Genomic DNA, 19,494 nt, shown 5'->3' with positions numbered 1-19,494 from the left:
CCCCACACTTTCCCTATACGTTTTGTTTTCTGAAGTATTCTATTACAGTGTTATTTAGATGATTATGTGAAACCCTGGGCTCTGCTTACTTTTAAGCGACTGTTACTCATGATTAGGATTGGGGTGGAGAAATAGTTTTTATTTTCCTTCAGGTTAATCAGAGAAAGTCTGATACGACAATAGCTCCCTGGTACTGAATGGCATACTTATCTGCCAGGTTTAGATTAGATTTGGGGCGTTGCTCATTCCATGCAGGTGTACGGCTGAATATGTGACGTATATAACACTGCAAGTGTAAAAATACAACATCCCTACAGGTCTGCCACTAATTGCATTATCCATTCTTTAGAATCTAAACCTGTGGGCACATAGGCACGTAGCGTGGCATCATGGCTTTAGCACTGTGCCAGTGCTTGGGGTTCTTCCTTTCAGCTATAGGAGTGGCTGGTATAACATCGGCCACTATAATGAATCAATGGAGCACTCAGGACCTCTATAATAACCCAGTGACCGAGACCTTCAATTTCCAAGGTTTATGGCAAAGTTGTATTAGAGATAGTTCCGGCTACACTGAATGCCGCTCGTACTTCACCATCCTTGGATTACCTGGTGAGACTTTTTCTTCCATTTCATTTGATAATTGTGATGTCTGATGTCATTGAGCATATAGATAAATTAACCACTTTGGGATCTGACAGATGCGCAGCCTGTAATTAAAGGGCTTGTCCCATAAAGTTAATTTTAATCAATAGATCTTGGATTAATAATTTCCACAATTGGATGTGTTTAAAAAAAATGTTCCTGTGCTGATATAATCTGATACATGTGTCCCTGCCATGTCCTGTGTAATGGCCGTGTCTGATCGCACAGGGACATGGTCTGATCATGCCACATTATTATTATTATTATTATTATTATTATTATTATTATTATTGTTAGTATTCCTGCAACTACTCTCTTATATATGGGCCTAATAATAATAATAATAATAATAATAATAATGCCCATATATAAGAAAGTTGTTGCAGGAATAATAATAGTAATAACAATAATAGTAATAATGTCTCTCTATGTGTGTCTATATATATATATATATATATATATATATATACGTATATATATATATATATATATTATATATATATATATATATATATATATATATATATATATATATATATATATGTATATATATACACACACAAACACACAAAGAGATTATTGTATTATTATTATTATTATTATTATTATTATTATTATTGTTATTATGGCCCATAGATAGATGGCTAGATAGATAAATAGATAAGGAAATCATCAGCAACAGTGATATTCTTGTTAATAATTTTCCTTCCGCACTAATTCTCTGACATGCCAATTGCACCAGGTATACCACCTCTTCTTTCAATTATTATAACAATTTTAATCATACAAATAATTTGTACATTGTTTAATTAATATTGTTTTTTTTTTTTTACTAATTTTGTAATTTTTTAAAAAAAGGTATGAATTAGCAAGATACAAGCATGAATGCGAAAGGATCATTCTTGGCATTGACAATATATTTTATGAATACAATTCTAAATATTAATTGAGATTTGTTTGAGGAATATACAGTACATTCTAAATCCATGTATTTCCCAAAACATTTTTTATATATTAACTGATCCAAGCACATGAGCATGTCATGGAATTTAGAAACCAAATTTATCTTTTGCAATATCAATATTTCTGGAAAAATTCTATTTGGTTTATCAAAGTTTGCAAAAAAACATTCCAATGTTTCTAAACATAGGTGAATGTCATAACCTTCCGCTTTATATTTAAAATTAATAAGTATAAAAATAATATAAATAGAAGTTTAACATGAGGAATTTATAAAAAATATGAGAATTGAAAACCATAATTTTTTGCAAATTTCTTGCACCTCATTTATAATATTCAGTCAAGTTATATTCATGGGAGATATAGCAGCTTATTACACAATAAAAATTATATGCATTACTCACTATGGAAGCTTGGGACCAAAGTCATGAAGGTGTTTTTACCAGAATTTGTCAGTAAAACACCTTTTACATTTTTACGCAACTTAGAGTTCTTAAATATTTTAGCGACTTTTACCTATTTTATGCAAGGCCAGCTGTGCCAAAACTGGTGAGTCTGGAAAGGGATGGGGAAGCTGAATCTTTCTTGAAATTTTTTAATGAAACTTTTGACACTTTAGGAACTAAATCGCTCCAAAAATGTACTTCATTCCCTCTTAATGATTAGGCACACCTTACTCCAGTGGTGCGCCCTGCCAGTCTTAATGAATGTGGCCCTTGGTGTTTTGCTGAAATTTGTAATAGACTATGAATTCAATATTCTTATTTAGAGTCTTCATTTACATTGAACGTATAATATTTTATTGGACTGATGTGCCATAGATCTCACCTTAACACCCCTGTAATTGTTCTTGAAGCCCAAGAGCAGAAGTCAGTCTACTTGATGCCTTTATTAGGATAGCTACTATTATGCTGAAAAATAAATTGTAAAAAAAATAAAATAAAGCATAAAAACAATTAGAAAGCCAATTAGTGATCACTAGAGATGGGCGGACCAGTGGAAGTTCAGTTCGGCGGGTGCAGCCGGACTTTTGAAAAAGTTTGGTTTGGGACCTGGACTTGACCTGAACCCCAATGGAAGTCACCAATTGGGCAGTTTGGGTCACCACCCACATGCAGCCAGACATAAACAGAACAATTTCAGGGGCGGGTGGGCGCAGTTTTTCCAATTTTTCTTTTTTTGTGCACACTACATCCTATCATGCTGTTGTTACCTCCAGTGCAAGCCGAATAAACACTGCAAATGGCTCGCACTGGTCTAGACAACGAGTGTACCCGAGCACAGCAATGCTAGCGTCAGCGGTTTTCATAAATAAAGCACCCAATCTCCGAACTCAGACTTTGTTTCTTTTGCAAAATCTGTGTTCAGTACGGACACCAAACACCAAACCACAGGTTCGGTCATCTCTAGTGATCACTATATTTAGGTTAATTCACAATGACATGGTACTTGTATGGCTGTACATTTAGACTATATGGCTGCTTAGAAAGGAGACATAAAGCCCATGTGTTTTACCATTTAGACTCCATTAGATTCTGTATATCTTTTTTCATGCCTCCTGTTCAGGACTTAATACAATGACCTTGTGCTACATGATCAGTTTCCTTCCCAGCTGAGCCACAGCCTAGTCAGTCACTGTCCAAATGCTGATGTTCTTTTACCTTTGTTTTCTATTATTTGGGTTTGCAATTATCAGGTGTTCTCACTTGCTCATTTTCTCTGTCCTATCACATGAGTCTATATAAAGTCCCCTAATACTAGTCTTCTCTGCTTACTATATACAGTACAGACCAAAAGTTTGGACACACCTTCTCATCTCTAGAAAAACTGTTAAGAGGAGACTTTGTGCAGCAGGCCTTCATGGTAAAATAGCTGATAGGAAATCACTGCTAAGGACAGGCAACAAGTAGAAGAGACTTGTTTGGGATAAAGAACACAAGGAATGGACATTAGACCAGTGGAAATCTGTGCTTTGGCCTGATGAGTCCAAATTTAAGATCTTTGGATCCAACCACCGTGTCTTTGTACAAAAGGTGAACGGATGGACTCTACATGTCTGGTTCTCACCGTGAAGCATGGAGGAGGAGGTGTGAAGGTGTGGGGGTGCATTGCTGGTGACACTGTTGGGGATTTATTCAAAATTGAAGGCATACAGAACCAGCATGCCTACCACAGCATCTTGCAGCGGCGTGCTATTCCATCCGGTTTGCGTTTAATTGGACCATCATTTATTTTTCAACAGGACAATGACCCCAAACACACCTCCAGGCTTTGTAAGGGCTATTTGACTAAGAAGGAGAGTGATGGGGTGCTATGCCAGATGACCTGGCCTCCACAGTCACCAGACCTGAACCCAATTGAGATGGTTTGGGGTGAGCTGGACCGCAGAGTTAAGGCAAAAGGGCCAACAAGTGCTAAGCATCTCTGGGAACTCCTTCAAGACTGTTGGAAAACCATTTCCGGTGACTACCTCTTGAAACTCATCAAGAGAATGCCAAGAGTGTGCAAAGTAGTAATGAAAGCAAAAGGTGGCTACTTTGAAGAACCTAGAATATAAGATATATTTTCAGTTGTTTCACACTTTTTTAAGTATTTCATTCCACATGTGTTAATTCATAGTTTTGATGCCTTCAATGTGAATCTACAATTTTCAGAGTCATGAAAATAAAGAAAACTCTTTGAATGAAAAGGTGTGTCCAAACTTTTGGGGGTGCATCAATGTTCATTGGAGAGCTGTGTCTTTCTAAAGCATCTCTATTATAGTTTTGTTTAGTAGTTGAGACTGTAGTTTTGAGAAAATAATCAAGTTGGTATATCGTACTCATCCAACTACACGCCATATCAAATAAAAGGGTTATGTTAAAGAGGTTGTCCCACAATTACAACTTATATGTTGTAAGTGCCCAATACCTAGAGGTCCCATCACTACTGATAATAAAAAAGGGGTACTAATTTCCTATTCATTGTTCAAGGGACTGGGGAAAATTGCCAACCGATGTTCTCATCTATCTCTGTTATCTATCTCTATCAATCTCATAAACAATGAAAGGTGCTGCCGGTCCATGCCAACAGGCAACTCAGGATCCCCATCTTCATAATACATGAGTGGGTTAACAGTGAGACCCCAATAGATCAGACAGCTTTCTCCTATCTTGTAAAAAGATTGTAAGAAATCTCTATGAGCGCAAAAATCCCTTTTCCGGTTTAGCTGCCTCTTCTAACTGTTGGTCTGACCCCTTAAAGGTCCAGCAGTTCCATGTTAACCGAAAGGGAAAATATAGTAGTAAAAAAAGGAGTAATTTTTATTTCTCCAGTGGTTGTTAGTTTTCTCCAGCAGCTATAAGGTTTCCAGTCATTTTTGCGCAGAATAAAATAATTCAGAACTGCAAAATTGTTTCAGCAACAAATCAACTACATTATCTATTGTCACTCGATGGTTGGATTTTGGTGGCTTTCTCTCTCCAGTGAGCTCCCAAACAGTAGGACAACATGAATATGTACAGCTTAGGTCTTCTTCAATGAAACTGGTTGTGTGCCAGCAATCACATTGAATATTTCTATGTCCTTAGGGCTTTCTCATTGGTTGCGTTTTTGCAGCGTTTATTCTGTGCATTTTTCAAAGGTAAAAGACACTGCAGTTTACCAGCAAAGTGAATTAGATTTCTGAAGTTTCATATACACTCTGCTTATTTGTTCTTTGCTGATTTCAACTGAAACATTTTTTTCAAATCTGTAATTTGTCAATTCTTTCAGCATTTTTGTAGAGTTTTACTCTCATTTAAATTAATAGGATAAAATGTGAGTAAAAATGCATGTAAAAATTATGTAGCGTTTTTCCTGCCATCACTCAAATAGTCACCCTATGCACATAGCCTTCTAAGAAATTGCAAAGTACTTGTTAAAATAAGCAATTTTGCTGTTTACTTCATGTTAAAAATTGGGAAATTAACCCTTTCCTGACATTGGACATACCAGTATGTCCTAATTTGAACTACATTCCCACAAATGGACGTACTAGTACGTCCTAGCGATCATGCAGGCACAGGAGCTGTGGCCGCCTGATCCACGCTGGGAACTTGGCTAAAGTGATAGACGAGCTCCGGCTGTGACAGCCAGGGCCGGTGTCCACACCATCCCTGGCTGTTTAACCCCATAAATGTCACAAACAATAGCAATCACAGCATTTAGGAGGCTGGGACTCCTCCAACAAGATCAGGACCCCCATATTGTGACCACAGGGGCCCAATCATTGCCATGGCAACTTGAGGTGAAATCACAACCTTCAGATTATCTGTCTACAGTGGCCCGTTACAACATGCCAGCAGCATGGTCTGAAAGGTTTTCTATTATTGTCTCACTAACAGGTATAATTGTCACTGGGTGGCAGGGGATAACAGAGGACAGGGGCTCCTAAACTGGCCTTTAGGCTTGGGGGACTCTAGCTGTCCCTAATCCCAGAGATACGTCTGATGGTAATAATGTCTGGGCTGCCTTCTTACTCTTGCTCCTGACCAGCCCTGATCTAGTATCCCTTCACTTCCTACACCAGGGGGGAGGGTCAAGACAGAAGTGTGTAAACACCAACAGTGATAGACAAACAGGGGAAACCAAAACTCTATCACGCAACACCCTCAAACAGAGTAATCATACAACAAATGATAAGAAAGAACACTAAAGCAGGGAGGAAATAACCAGACAATAGGAGAAATTCCATAGTGCACCAAGCATCACGCAGTAAATCACCAGACTGGAAAACAACAGTACACGGACCGGATTAGCAGAAAACTATAGTCAGCATAGGAAGACAAACTCCCCCATCTTAAAAAGGTAGGGAGTACCTGTTATAGGTCTCCAGCAACATGTGATCCAATTGGTAACCAGCAGACATTAACTCCTGCTAGGCTGATCACTAATGAGTACACATGTGGTCGACACCCGAGCCTGCCTGTGTAACTCATAAGCTCCAGAGAAAGTATAGTGAGGAATGTCAGAGTCTGTGGTCTGAAAGGCTTCTGATGCCGCCATAACACTCGGTGAGTTTAGAGCAAAACACTGTGTGACAATAATGCATTGTCATGCATATACATGGTAGTGCATTATACTAGCAATCAGATCAATAAAAGTTAATGTCGCATATAGCGACTAAGTAGAAAAGGGAAAAAAAATTGTAAAAATATTTTTAGAAAATCAGAAACTAAAGAACAAACAAAAAAAAACCAACACGTATTTAGTATTGCTGCATTCGAAGTAAATTGATCTACAAATCTATCACACTAGTTAACCCCTACAGTGAAGGCCATAAAAAAATTTAAAAACATGGCAAAAAACTATGTGAAATAATATGTGACCAAAAAGTCATATGGAAATATAGATGGCATCACTGGAACAGCTATCTTGTCACACAAAAAACTAGCCCCCAAACAGCTCAGTCAGCAAAAAATAAAAACACTATACCTGTCAGAATAAGGCTATGCAAAAACTATTTTTTTTCTATAAAATTGTTTTTATTGTATAAAAGCAGCAAAACATAAAAATACAATATAAATGTGGTATCATTGTAATGGTACTAATTTGAAAAAAGCTTTCTTATATAAGAGAAAACATAAAAACAATTCCCAAATGTATGTTTCTTATTGATTCTGCCTCACAAAAGTGGAATAGAAAGCGATCAAAAATGTTATGTGAATCAAAATAGTACTAATTCAATCTCCAACTCATGACATGAAGAACAAGCCCTCACATGACTCAGCAGAAAAGCAAGAAAACTAAAGCCTTCAAAATTCAGTGATGCAAAAAAACTTTTATTTTGTAAAAAAACAAACATTTTTTGGGGCAATAGTAGCTACATCTAAAATAACTATATAAATCTGGTATCACTGTAATTGCACTAACCTGAAGAATGAGACTGCCTAATCACTTATACTGCATGGTGAACGGTGTAAAAAATAGTAATAAAGCCAACTCTTCAACTGTTGTTAGTTTGTTCATTCTGCCTCCCAAAGATCGCAGTAAGACACGGCTCACATTTATTCTGCACTCTACACTGAGTGCTTACATTGGGGTTTATGTACAAATCTATGAAAAATGTGATTCAGATAAAATTCCCAACTGAAATTAACTATAATGAGGCAGAGGGAGTCATTTTGAACTCCTGTCTGGCCGGTGATCTGGCAGTGTCCATCTTTTTATACACCTCTATAGGCGTGCACAAAGGGAGGTCAATAATAGTTTTGTGCACCTTTGAAATTATAGACACCGTTGAACAGAGGCCAAACAGAGTCTGAAGTTACTTTGCTACCTTATTAGTGAATGGATTCGTTGGGGGTTTTTCACCTTAATCACATATTTGTTAGATGTAGATGGAACCCCTGATTTAAGTGCTCAGCATAGAGCACAGGATAAATGTGAACTTATACAAAATGTTCTGTACCCAAATTGCCACCACTAGCCTTCAACTCAACCCACAAAAAAACAAGTGCCCTTTCAGATCCGTCATCTGTTAATGAAAATATAGTGGCTTCCATATTACTGGTTGCACAAAGGGTCTAGAAAAAAGCTATGGATCCCCCACAAAAAAAGAAATAAAAAATCTGCACTCCTAAATTCAAATACCTCCCTTCCCTCTGAGCTGCAAAATGCACCTAAACCACATTTAGCGGCGATATCTTTGGCATTGTTGTAGTGAGCAAGCCCGCTTAATTTACGAGGTGTGTGTCTCCAAAAGCACGAGATGGACACAATGTACGGGCATTATAATGTACTGGGAATTACAAGTGCTTATTTGCAATGTATAAGTTTGCAACATTCACTGCATTTGACTCCATGGGTGTTTTCCAGAGACAAAATCACTACACCCAAGGTGAATTCCCAGAATGGTGTAATTTCCAAAATAGAGGTTCTAGCAAATTCTGACTTTCAAAAGTTAAATGGTACTCCTTCCCTCCTTAACCCTGCCATGTGGCTAAACAGTAGAGATGAGTGGACCCGTGGAAGTACAGGTTCTGCTAGTCCAGCTGAACTTTTTTAAAGTTCTGTTTTGGACCCGGATTTAACCTGAATTTCAATTGAAGTCATTGACTGGCAGTGCAGGTCTCCACCCACATGCAGCCAACCATAAACAGAACACTTCTGGAGAAGGGTGGGCAGGGTTTTTCCATTTTTGGTGCAAACTAGATCTAATCACGTTGTTGTTACCCCCAATGCGAGCCATTAAAACACTGCAAGCGACTTGCACTGGGCCGAGCACCATGCATACCTGAGCGTAGTGATGCTCACACAAGTGGTTTGCATTCGGAAAGCACTCAAACTCGAACTTCGTTTTCTTGGAAAAGCCTGAGTTCGTACTGAGTATCGAACTTCAGTTTTGCTCATCTCTACCAATCAGTACTGTACAGTTATACGTGGATATTGCCATATTTAGGAGTAATGTAACATTTTATCGGGTCTTTTGCACCTATTTCCCCTTGTGAAAATTGAAAATCTGGGGCTAAAACAACATTTTAGTGGTAAAAATGTAATTTTTTTTTCACCACCCAATAGTATAACATTTTATGACACACCTGTAGTGTCAATATGCTCCCTGCACCCCTGGATGAATTAATTGAGGGATTTTGTTTGTAAAATTGATCCATTTGTGTGGGATTGTGGCTGTTCTGGCACCTCAAATGCTGTGCCAGACTGTGTGGTTCATTTGTTCCTTATTAGTCCGTATAAAAATTAAAAACTTGGGACTAAAACAACATATTAGTTAAAAAAAAAAGTAATAATTTTTTATTCACAGCTCAAAGATTTAAAATTGTGCCACATCTGTGGTGTCAATATGCTCACTGCACCCCTCTGATGAATTCATTGAGGGGTGCATTGTAATATGGGGTCACTTATGAAATGTCTACTTTTCTAGCATGTGAGGGGCTCTGCCAATGTGACAGGGCACCCCAAACCATTAGTTTGGTTTAGCACCCCACACACATAGTCCGACAATATATTTAATGAAAATATAAATGTATTGCTATTTTACCGCTAAATAGTATAAAACCGCTATAATTATATGAAATATAACTATTTTCTTTATCATTTCAATATTTATATATGTGTTCCTTTTTTTCCCCTTTTTTCATTGTGTTTGACTGTTTAAACTTTATTTAGCAGTGCCTTTATGTTCAAAACGCATCTTTCAAAACACAATTGAAAAGCATGTAAAAAGCGCTAAAAACGCACCTAAAACGCAGTAAATACGCATGCGTTTTTAGTGCTACTTTGTGGTGAAAAGCAACTTTGGCAAAATCTATTACTGCCAGAGGGTGCGTTTAGAACGTTCTGAGCTTTGCACTGTGCCTCAAAAGTAGTTTTCCACAACATATTAGGTATTGGTGTGCTCAGGAGAAATTGCAGACCAATTTTTATGGTCCAGACTATTTGAATGTGGTTTTGACCAGTTTGATGGGTGCAGTTTTTAGAATGGTGTCACTTTTGGATATTTTCTGTTATATAAGCCCCTTAAGATCACTTCAAGTTTGATATGGTCCCTAAAAAGATTGGTTTTATAAATTTGGGTGAAAAAATTAAAATTGCTGATAATCTTTTAACTCTTCTAACTTCCTAACAAAACAATATTCTGTTCCAAAAATGATGCAGATGTAAAGCAGACATGTGAGAAATATTATTTATTAATTATTTTATGTGACATAACTCTCTATTTTAATAAGGGCATGAAAATTAAAAGTCTGAACATTGTGCAATTTTAAAAATTTTCACCAAAATTCCAATATTTTCACAAAATAAATGTAGAAAATTTCATACAATATTTACCACTATCTTGAAAAAAAAAGTCCCGAAAGCATGCTGAAATTTTTTCTCATATCAAATACAGCTGAGAAAAAAAACACAAATCTGCACTCGACCATTAAATAATGTCCGAGTGCAGCCCTTTTTTTTTTTTTTACCAGATTGCACTTGTCCGATCTATACGCTCGTGTGAACAAGCTCTAATAGACAAACACCTTTACTTTTGTCATTACTTAGTTGATTTACCTTAGATTGATAGATTTCGCCAAAAATTTGGTGTACAGAATAAAATTGGTACAAATTAGATTCCTTTTTTGCCATACAATATAAAAAAAAGAGAGAACAGTTTTCTTGATATTAGGTAAGTATTTATTCAAATATTAATGTTACTCAAAGCCTTAACATTAGGATTTAAGGGCAATTATTGGTAATACAGTATCCAAGGGTGTTGGTAGAAGTTCAAAGAGAAATTATTTCTTACATTTATATTTTACTCTTTGATATTGCCCCGGTTTTGGGGGGTTTTGTTTGCATTGCTAAAGGGATTTTCTGTTTTCTCAAAATGGTATTTTTTTCTGCATCACAAAATAGGGTAAGAATTTTGAAAAAAATAAGTGCATGTCATACTTATGTAGAATGTTTTAATATTTTATTTGGCTGCTTTTTAATTATCATGGCTTCCTACAGGGCTGGGAAATACCTTAAAGGGAACCTGTCAGGTCCAATATGCATCTAAAACTATGAGCAGTTCTGTGCATATTGATAATCCTTGCCTAACTGTCCCTGTATACACTAGCATAGATACAGATCTTTACAAAAAGTATTTCTAAAAATCTTTTATCGTATGCTAATGAGTGAGGGGACTAATCGGCCCCATTACCATGTTAGCACGCCACTGTGGGTGTACTAACAAGCTAATGAATGCACAGCATCAGAGGATGATCTCACTCACCTCTCCGCCGCCATCGCGTCCGACGCTGGATTTCGGCTCAGTGTGCAAGATCCCAAAGTTTTTGGAAAGAAACAGTGGATATGCAAAGAAGTGGGATCACCAGAAAACTGAGTTTGATAAATTACACAAATAGCTTTATTAAAGACACCAAGAAAATCACACACATTAAAAACAATTAAAAAAGCATGTGCTTACAAAGATACAATGGATGTCAATGGTATATGACCCATATACCATTGACATCCATTGTGTCTGTGTAAGCACCTGCTTTTTTAATTGTTTTTAATGTGAATGATTTTCTTGGTGTCTTTAATAAAGCTATATGTGTAATTTATCAAAATCAGTTTTCTGGTGATCCCACTTCTTTGCACATCCACTGTTTCTTTCCAATCTTTCATGTTGTTTGGGATGTGCCTGTGGTTTGATCCCTGAAGTATACCTTTGGTGTCCTCCCCATCTTGTTTCCTTAAACTGACCCCGGAGTTTGGGTCATACGCACTATGAAGCTGGGTGTACGCGTCCTGGCTTCAAATTGAAGTAGTGCACATGACAGAACCTCAGGTGTCATGCACACTGAGCTGAAATCCAGCGTTGGGCGGAGATGGCAGCGGAGAGGTGAGTGACATCATTCTCTGACGCTGCTCATTCACTAGCATGTTAGCACACCCACAGGGTCGTGCTAACATGCAAATGGACTGACTAGCAAGGAAAGCAACGCCCTTGGGACTAGTCCCCTCGCTCATTAGCATACGATAAAAGATCTTTAGAAATACTTTTTCTAAATATCTTTTTTTGTATGCTACTAGAAACAGGGACGGTTAGGCAGGGATTCGCAATATGCATCCAGAACTGCTTGTGGTTCTGGGTGCATATTGGACCTGACAGGTTCACTTTAATGATACGCCTTACCATGTCCATAGAGTTGGCACCTAATATTACAATTGCCGAGGATTAAGCACTTGGTTGGTATGACCTATGCTGAATGTCTGCATAAAAATGTAGCATTCAAAGGAGTTGTCCACTTTATGTTTATTATAACAATTATGTTGGGGACATGATTTTGTGAAACTTACTATTATATTAATATTACAGATTCTCCTCATGTTCTTCTTAGTACAGCCTTTCTTACAGACTGCACAGCATTCCTGTTCTCAACATGTCTGCTGGTGGAGAAGCACATGGCCAGACCTGACCATCAGTTTCTTAACATTGCATTCCATGTGCTTTGTTTTTCCAGTAGAAGAGGCTGATGGGCAGGTCTGGTCCACATGCTCATCTACACACAGCCATTCTGAAAACAGGAGAGCTGAGTTGTATTTGAGGATGGCTGTACTAAAAAGTTCAGGAGGAGAACTTGTAATACTTATATATTAGTAAGTGCCCCAAAATCAGGTCTCCAACACATTTGTTAAAATAACGATTAAGTGGCCAGCTTTCTAAATGTTTGTAGAAAGTGGGTTAAAGGGACTCTTTAGGCACTGTAATGGCTGCTGTAAATGGTTACCACTAGACATCTATTACCTTTGCTGAACAGTGTTCCTCCAGTCTAGTCATGAGACATTCTCAACTATCATCATGATTTTCTGATCACCCAAAAAGGGATTAGTTGTGATAATTAATACCAATGTAAAGACATTGTTTAAGACTAGAGCCACATAATATAAAGTTGTTTGCCTAGATATTAAGTTAGGATAATGAATGCCTTACTAATTACTGGGGTGGTAATTTCAGCAGAGGTCAAGCGTGTTTCATTAATAGTCCATGTGGCTGGCCAAAAAAACAGAGCGGTCTCAGCTATCTCCAGCAGTTCCATCGATACACATGCTCAACGTCTGCTGCATTCAACCAGAGCTCTTCAGAGTTGAAGTTCGAAGTGGTCAGACTCTCATTGATAGTTCTCCTCCATCTTATCCATCCTATAAGTAGCAGATAACCGGCTATCTTGGTAAAACCCCTTTAAGCTCCATGTTCATCATACTCTATACAATGGAAAATGCTTTCAACATGTTAGTTTATTAAGTCCATAGATTTCTCAAAACCACCTAAATACTAGTGACTTGGCTTCCAAATGAAAGTCAATGGCTGACATATATTAAACTGTATGGCCAAACAGTTGCATACATCAGAAACATACCTTCATTGTCACGTTACAAACATGGTGACTAAACATTAGTTCAGCAGAAACTAAATCATCTATTGAAGGAATCCTCAAAACATGAACTCAACTTGAGACATCAGTAATTTTGGGATAGCAGATCAAGATAATTCATAAATAGGACAAAGTGGGGTCTTAAATTTCCAGAATAATCTTTTATGTTGATTGAAAATGTGATTTCTTACAAAAATATATACGCAATAAGGCTCTGTCCACAGTTATGCCATGGTGTCAATTGATAACAAGACGTTGCAATGGATCTGTTGAAGAATAGACACCATATGTGGTCAACAGACCCTGACTTGTAGGGGGGGTCTGTCAGATTCCAACGGCTCTGCTTTTACAATCAGCTCTGACATAGCCATAATTGCAAATATGAACATGGTGATACAATGATACTGAATTTAGTAACTTTCCGAAAAAATCTGTTGTATATAGTCATCTAACAAAAGGCATAAAAGGTTTCGGTCAAAATAGAAACCATGACGATGAGTCATATCATGATGCCAAAACCTTGTGGTTCTGTTATATGCCCCTACCTAGTGTGTTGTGTTATGCGAAACTCGACTGCACACTACCCACGATGAGGGTGAAACTGTGATATCTTATGAAAACATATTAAGCAAACAAGGCAAGTGGCAGAGAGAGGAGGTTACAATTGTCCTTCAGAGTAGGAGTTCAGCATATTGGGAGAAGCAGACAGAACCAGCTTGGACCTTCAACAGCTCTCAACCATGTCAGTCACAATGTGCCAAACGATGGGCTTTGTAGTCTCGGCCCTGGGTTTTGCTGGCATCATTGCAGCCACAGGACTGGATATGTGGAGTACACAAGACCTCTATGACAACCCAGTGACTGCAGTGTTTCTGTACCAAGGACTATGGAGGAGCTGCGTACGACAGAGCTCTGGCTTCACAGAGTGTCGACCCTATTATACCATCCTCGGGTTACCAGGTCTACCTATTTTTCAATATACTTTTAATTACCATTCTAGCTTCATTAGTTTAGTGAGTCAATAATATACAATGTGAAATATTTTAGATTTATATTGATGTTAATGATGTTGATGTTTTCCGAGATTTTTCAAACAGAATTGATCTGCTAAATGTAGTTTTTGAGACGATTATTTTTATTTTAAAAATATTTAATCTGATAATTTGCAGTTTTGTCATGTGAATATTTGCTGGGTATGGTGGTGAAGAATTGTCATAGTTTGGGAAGAGATGATGAAGTGGACAAACAATATCCTACATCTCTAAAGACTATTATTGCGTATAGAATTCTACGTGACTGTAGAAGCATAGCCGTACCTAAGGAAAGCTGGAGAAAGATATCAAAACTTGTTCGTTATTCAAATTAGGAAGCAAAATGGTGTTTTTCTGACCGGGTTCCAAAAGCTGATAAATATTAGCGCCCTCATTGTGAATTTGCTCTTTTGTTCTTTACAGCAGAGCACGTCTTATCACCAGTGATTCAGGTGTTCTGGTCCTTATCAGACACATGAATAATGTCAATGCAGTTCACACCCTGCCCGTGAAAAAGGGAACCATTATGGGAATAATTAGTCTGTTTTTCCACAACTGTACTTATTATATATCTTAATGATTATTTTTAGGAGGGGAGGATTTATTTTAATATTTTATATATCACATATATATTATATATTAGTAATAAGGTGAATGTATTGTGTAGTGGAAACCTTGTGCTTTAGCCATTTACACACATTGGTGTTTAAACATTATAGACTATAATGATAAATTAACCTTGACTCTGGGTATATGTCTCCATCAGAACTTTACTCATTAGTTGAAAGTGCACATTATTAAACACTTTAGCCTTAAGGCCCCTTTACACGCTACGATTTATCTAACGATCTCATGAGCAATGTGACATGCCCAAATCATAGTTACGATTTGCCGAGATCGCTTATAGGTCGTTTATTAGCAGTCACACGTAACGATCGCACAAGCGACGCAAAATCGTTCAGCGATATATTGTTTGACCAAGGCGGTCGTGTGGTGTTGTTCGTCATTGGCAGGGTGACAAACATACCGATATGTCTGCTGTGATCCAAACAACGATCAATATTTTGAAAATGAACGACGTGTTAGCGATCAGCTATTTTCAACCTATTTGCGATCGTTCGGAGTCGCACGTAGGTGTCACACGCAACGACATCAGTAACAATGCGGGATGTGTGTCACGGAAACCGTGACCCCGCCGACATATCGTCAGATAAATCATAGCATGTAACGCTAGCTTTAATTTATCATTGAAATTTTTTTAAGTCAATTTTCTTTTTTTGTCTTGTAGTATTTGCTCACATTTATTGCATAAACTTCTTGAAAATGGCGCAAGCGGTTCATGAATTTTGTGCACAGTAAAACAATATTATTTCTATCATTAACCATTGTTACAACTTTGTCAAAAAAGTTACTTATTTTCCAAAATGTTTAAAAAAAATTTGACTTTTTACTCTATGTGCACAAAATCACTCTAGTTACAGTTGCACTAAATTTTGAGATTTTTTTTTTTGAGTCACAATTAAAGTATCAGGCAAAAACATCTGATAATACCAAACTCTGGCCACAATGGTGAACATAAGTAAAAATAGGCAAATACATGTAAAATAAACTTGAAAAAGGGCGTTAAGTACACCAAAAACTAAGAGCAAATTAAAAAACAGGCACAAAATACCAAAACTAGACAGAAAACAGGCGCAAATGCAATCAAGAATCTAGGGGCCTTCGAACACCAGGTAGTGCAGTACTTTGTAGATAAAGGTCATACACATATCGTTTTTTAAAGAGAAACAACCACCAGGATTTTGCTATATGAGTTAAAGTCAGTGTCATAAAGGCAGTAAGATGCTGATTGTAGGCATACCTGTTATAGAAAGATCTAATGCTTGGTTGATTAAGTATCTGTAATCGAAGGTGCAGAAATGCACTGCACTTTGATGGATGGATGCAACATAGGCGGGTCTTTGTGGGTCGGGTCGTCGGCGTTTATTCCTCCTCCAGCGTCCTCCTGGCTTGCCCCTTTTTCTTTATTTGAATATCGTACTGCGCCGCCATTCCTGTTGTTGGTGGTATGTGCACTTTGCCACAGTAATTCTGTTTTCATTAAAATGGCGCCAGAGTCTGCACATGCACAAACCGCGATCTCCTGAGCTATTTTATTAAAGACACTGCAGTGAAGACTATGAGAGGCAATTGTGCATGCACATATTTTTTTATTACATCTGCGCACATGCCGATACCGCTCATAGTCTTCATTGCAGTGTCTTCAATAAAATGGCGCCGGAAATTGGTATACGCTCATGTGCGGACTCTGGTGCCATTTTAATGAAGACAGAATTACTGTGGCAATGCGCATGAGCCACCAACAACAGAAATTGTGATATGGTGTGATATTCAAATAACGAAAAGGGGAATCCACGAGGATGCCGGAAGAGGAATAAATGCAGAGGACCTGAAAAAGAAAGGCCTGCCACTGTTCTATCCGTCAATCAAAGTGTAGTTCATTTCTGCAACTTTGAGTAGAGATATTTCATCACTGAAGCATCGGATCTTTCTATAACAGGTATGCCTGGTTTCAGCATCTTAGTGCCTGTATGGCACTGCCTTTACCTCATATAGCAAAATCCTGGTGGTTGGTTCTCTTTGACAGCATGTATATGCAAAACATTGTTCGTAAGTATGATCTATAGAAAAGTTATCTGATTTAATAGTTGACCAACCAAAATAATAAAAGCAAATTTGACATGAGATGCATTTGGGAAACTATGGGCATAGCCTGGGGGTTGATGGAGCTTATCCCCTTAGTGTCTGAATCTTCAGCTGAATAAAGAAAACTTAGATACAACTTCAGACTCCTATTCACATCCGATTATATACAGCTAGAACTTTGTTACATTCGTTCACAAAGGAAATGTAAGTTCTAAAAATTAATTGAATTGTAGATTGTGAAATAAAAAACAGAGAGAAAGACAAAAAAAACAAGATATCTCGTCTAATTTACAATTTTGAAATTTATTTTTTAATTTGCATTTCTATAATGCATCTAAATTACTAATAGTCTGTAGAAATGACCGAAAATTTTATCAGCGGGAAACAAATATATTCGGAAAATATTTTTTTTCTAAATGTTAGAAACTACAGCTTAAAAACCATAAATAATAAAAAGGGAAAAAACTACTGCGATAAATTTTAGGGGTCTTTGCACAACATAATACCGTAAGGACTATATCTATACATTTGTCCGTAGATGTGTACAATATTGAGATATAAATTTGGAATTTATTTTATCTAAAAATCCCCACTAATAATAGCTTGAGATCAGCAAAGAAAATCAAGGTGAGGAGCAGTTAATGATTAATGAGTCTGATGTAAAGGAGTGGAATTTTGATGCAGATAACCCCAAAAAAGGAGAAAAGGACATGTAAAGTACATGTAGGACCCACGTTCATGTCTACTTGTAGGAATAAGGATTTTCACTCCCCAACCTTTGATTAAGTGTCCTGAAATCTCTAAAATATTCATCTTATTGTATACATTTCTACAAAGAACCTGTTTTCACCATTATCCATTATCACATTGTGAATCATCTGATGACTTTTTCTTTACAGCTATGTTCCAGGCAGTCAGAGCCTTGATGATTGTAGGAATTGTACTAGGGGCAATTGCTTTACTCATTTCCATCTTTGCCTTGAAATGTATTCGAATTGGAAGCATGGAAGACGCTGCTAAAGCCAATATCACACTGACAGCAGGAGTAATGTTTATTGTTGCAGGTAAGAAGGTTGTTTATTTCTTTTCTTTTTCTTTGGTTGGATCTCTTGGCTTCAAAGCTCCCTGGTAACTGCTTTGTTAAAAAAAATATATATGTAGAACAGAATAGACTGTTTCACAGAGTAAGGACATCTTTAATGATAAGAAATAACCATGCTTGTCTGATTTAGCAGAAATATAGGGTATGAATATTAGAAGCGATAAAGATCATGTAGGCTGCCTATGTACGTAAAGCACTGTGGAATTACCGTATTTTTTGGTTTAAAAGACGCCCCGGATTATAAGACGCACCCCTAATATAGAGTAGGAAAATAGGAAAAAATAATTTTTAATGTTAAAATGAGGATCTGCCTTATAATCCTAGTGTGTCTTAATCCTATTGCTTACCAGGGGGGAGTGGCGGTGGTGGATTGGCTCAGGAAGGTCACAGTAGGCAGGGTCAGCGATCTTGCGGGCTCAGGGGTGTCATGACTACGGGCGCCATTGATCGGCTGGCATGCTGCGGAGTTGTCACTGCAGTGGAAGACTCAGGAGGATCACAGGACAGGGTGTCGGGGTGTCACTGCGGCAGTGGGTGCCTGGTCTGACTGCGGACTCCATTGAATTGCTTGCGGATGACATGATGGACTTCAAGAAAATGGCTGCGTAGGCGGTGCATGCGCAGAAAGCTCTCCGCGGCCATTTTCTTGAAGTTCATTGCGTCAACTGCAGGAAATTCAATAGAGCCCGGAGTCAGCTCAAAGCACCCGGCGCGACACTGCAGTGACACCCTCAGTATCATTGACCCTGCCTCTTATGACCCCGCTCCACCACCGCCAGCCCAGTAAGCCATATCCACATTGAAAGATGCACCCCCATTTTACCACCAGTTTTGGGGGAAAATAAGTGTCTTACAATCCGGAAAATATGGTAATAGCGCTATATAAGTGAATAAATATTATTATTATTAGGATATTGGAATGGAAATAGAAAGTTATTACTGAAATAAGCTTAAAAAAGTTCTCTTTTCAGAAAATAGCACTGTTAGGGTGCCGTTTTGTTATACAGAAACAAAATGTGCTTTACTCACCCTCTCCAGGTCGAGCTCTAAGTCTCTGTTGCTGCTCCTTGTATTTGATATTGGCTGCCGTGATGATGTCACGTTGACAGCACAGCAGCTAATCAGTGAGCTCAATGGCTCTGCGCAGGGCTTTCTGTCTATGTAAGGC

The 19,494-nt window shown here is 37.7% G+C and overlaps 1 protein-coding gene across 2 annotated transcripts in view; it reads left to right on the top strand.

Moving 5' to 3' along the window:
- Positions 1-346: 346 nt before the first annotated feature.
- CLDN18 (claudin 18) overlaps positions 347-19,494 on the top strand; it is a 31,019-nt gene continuing 11,871 nt past the window's right edge. The window contains exons 1-2 of one of the 2 annotated variants that reach the window (XM_075338730.1): positions 347-609; positions 18,124-18,288. In XM_075338730.1, coding sequence (XP_075194845.1) covers positions 390-609; positions 18,124-18,288 — 385 coding nt within the window. In that variant the 5' untranslated portion in view covers positions 347-389. Of the gene's footprint in view, positions 610-14,196; positions 14,448-18,123; positions 18,289-19,494 lie in introns of those variants that run through there. The other variant, XM_075338729.1, reaches the window with a different exon arrangement.

The sequence above is a fragment of the Anomaloglossus baeobatrachus genome, chromosome 3 (assembly GCF_048569485.1).
Source record: "Anomaloglossus baeobatrachus isolate aAnoBae1 chromosome 3, aAnoBae1.hap1, whole genome shotgun sequence".
In the NCBI taxonomy this organism is placed as follows: domain Eukaryota; kingdom Metazoa; phylum Chordata; class Amphibia; order Anura; family Aromobatidae; genus Anomaloglossus; species Anomaloglossus baeobatrachus.
Note: the sequence above shows the minus strand (reverse complement) of the source record. Positions and strands in the feature narration are given on the sequence as shown.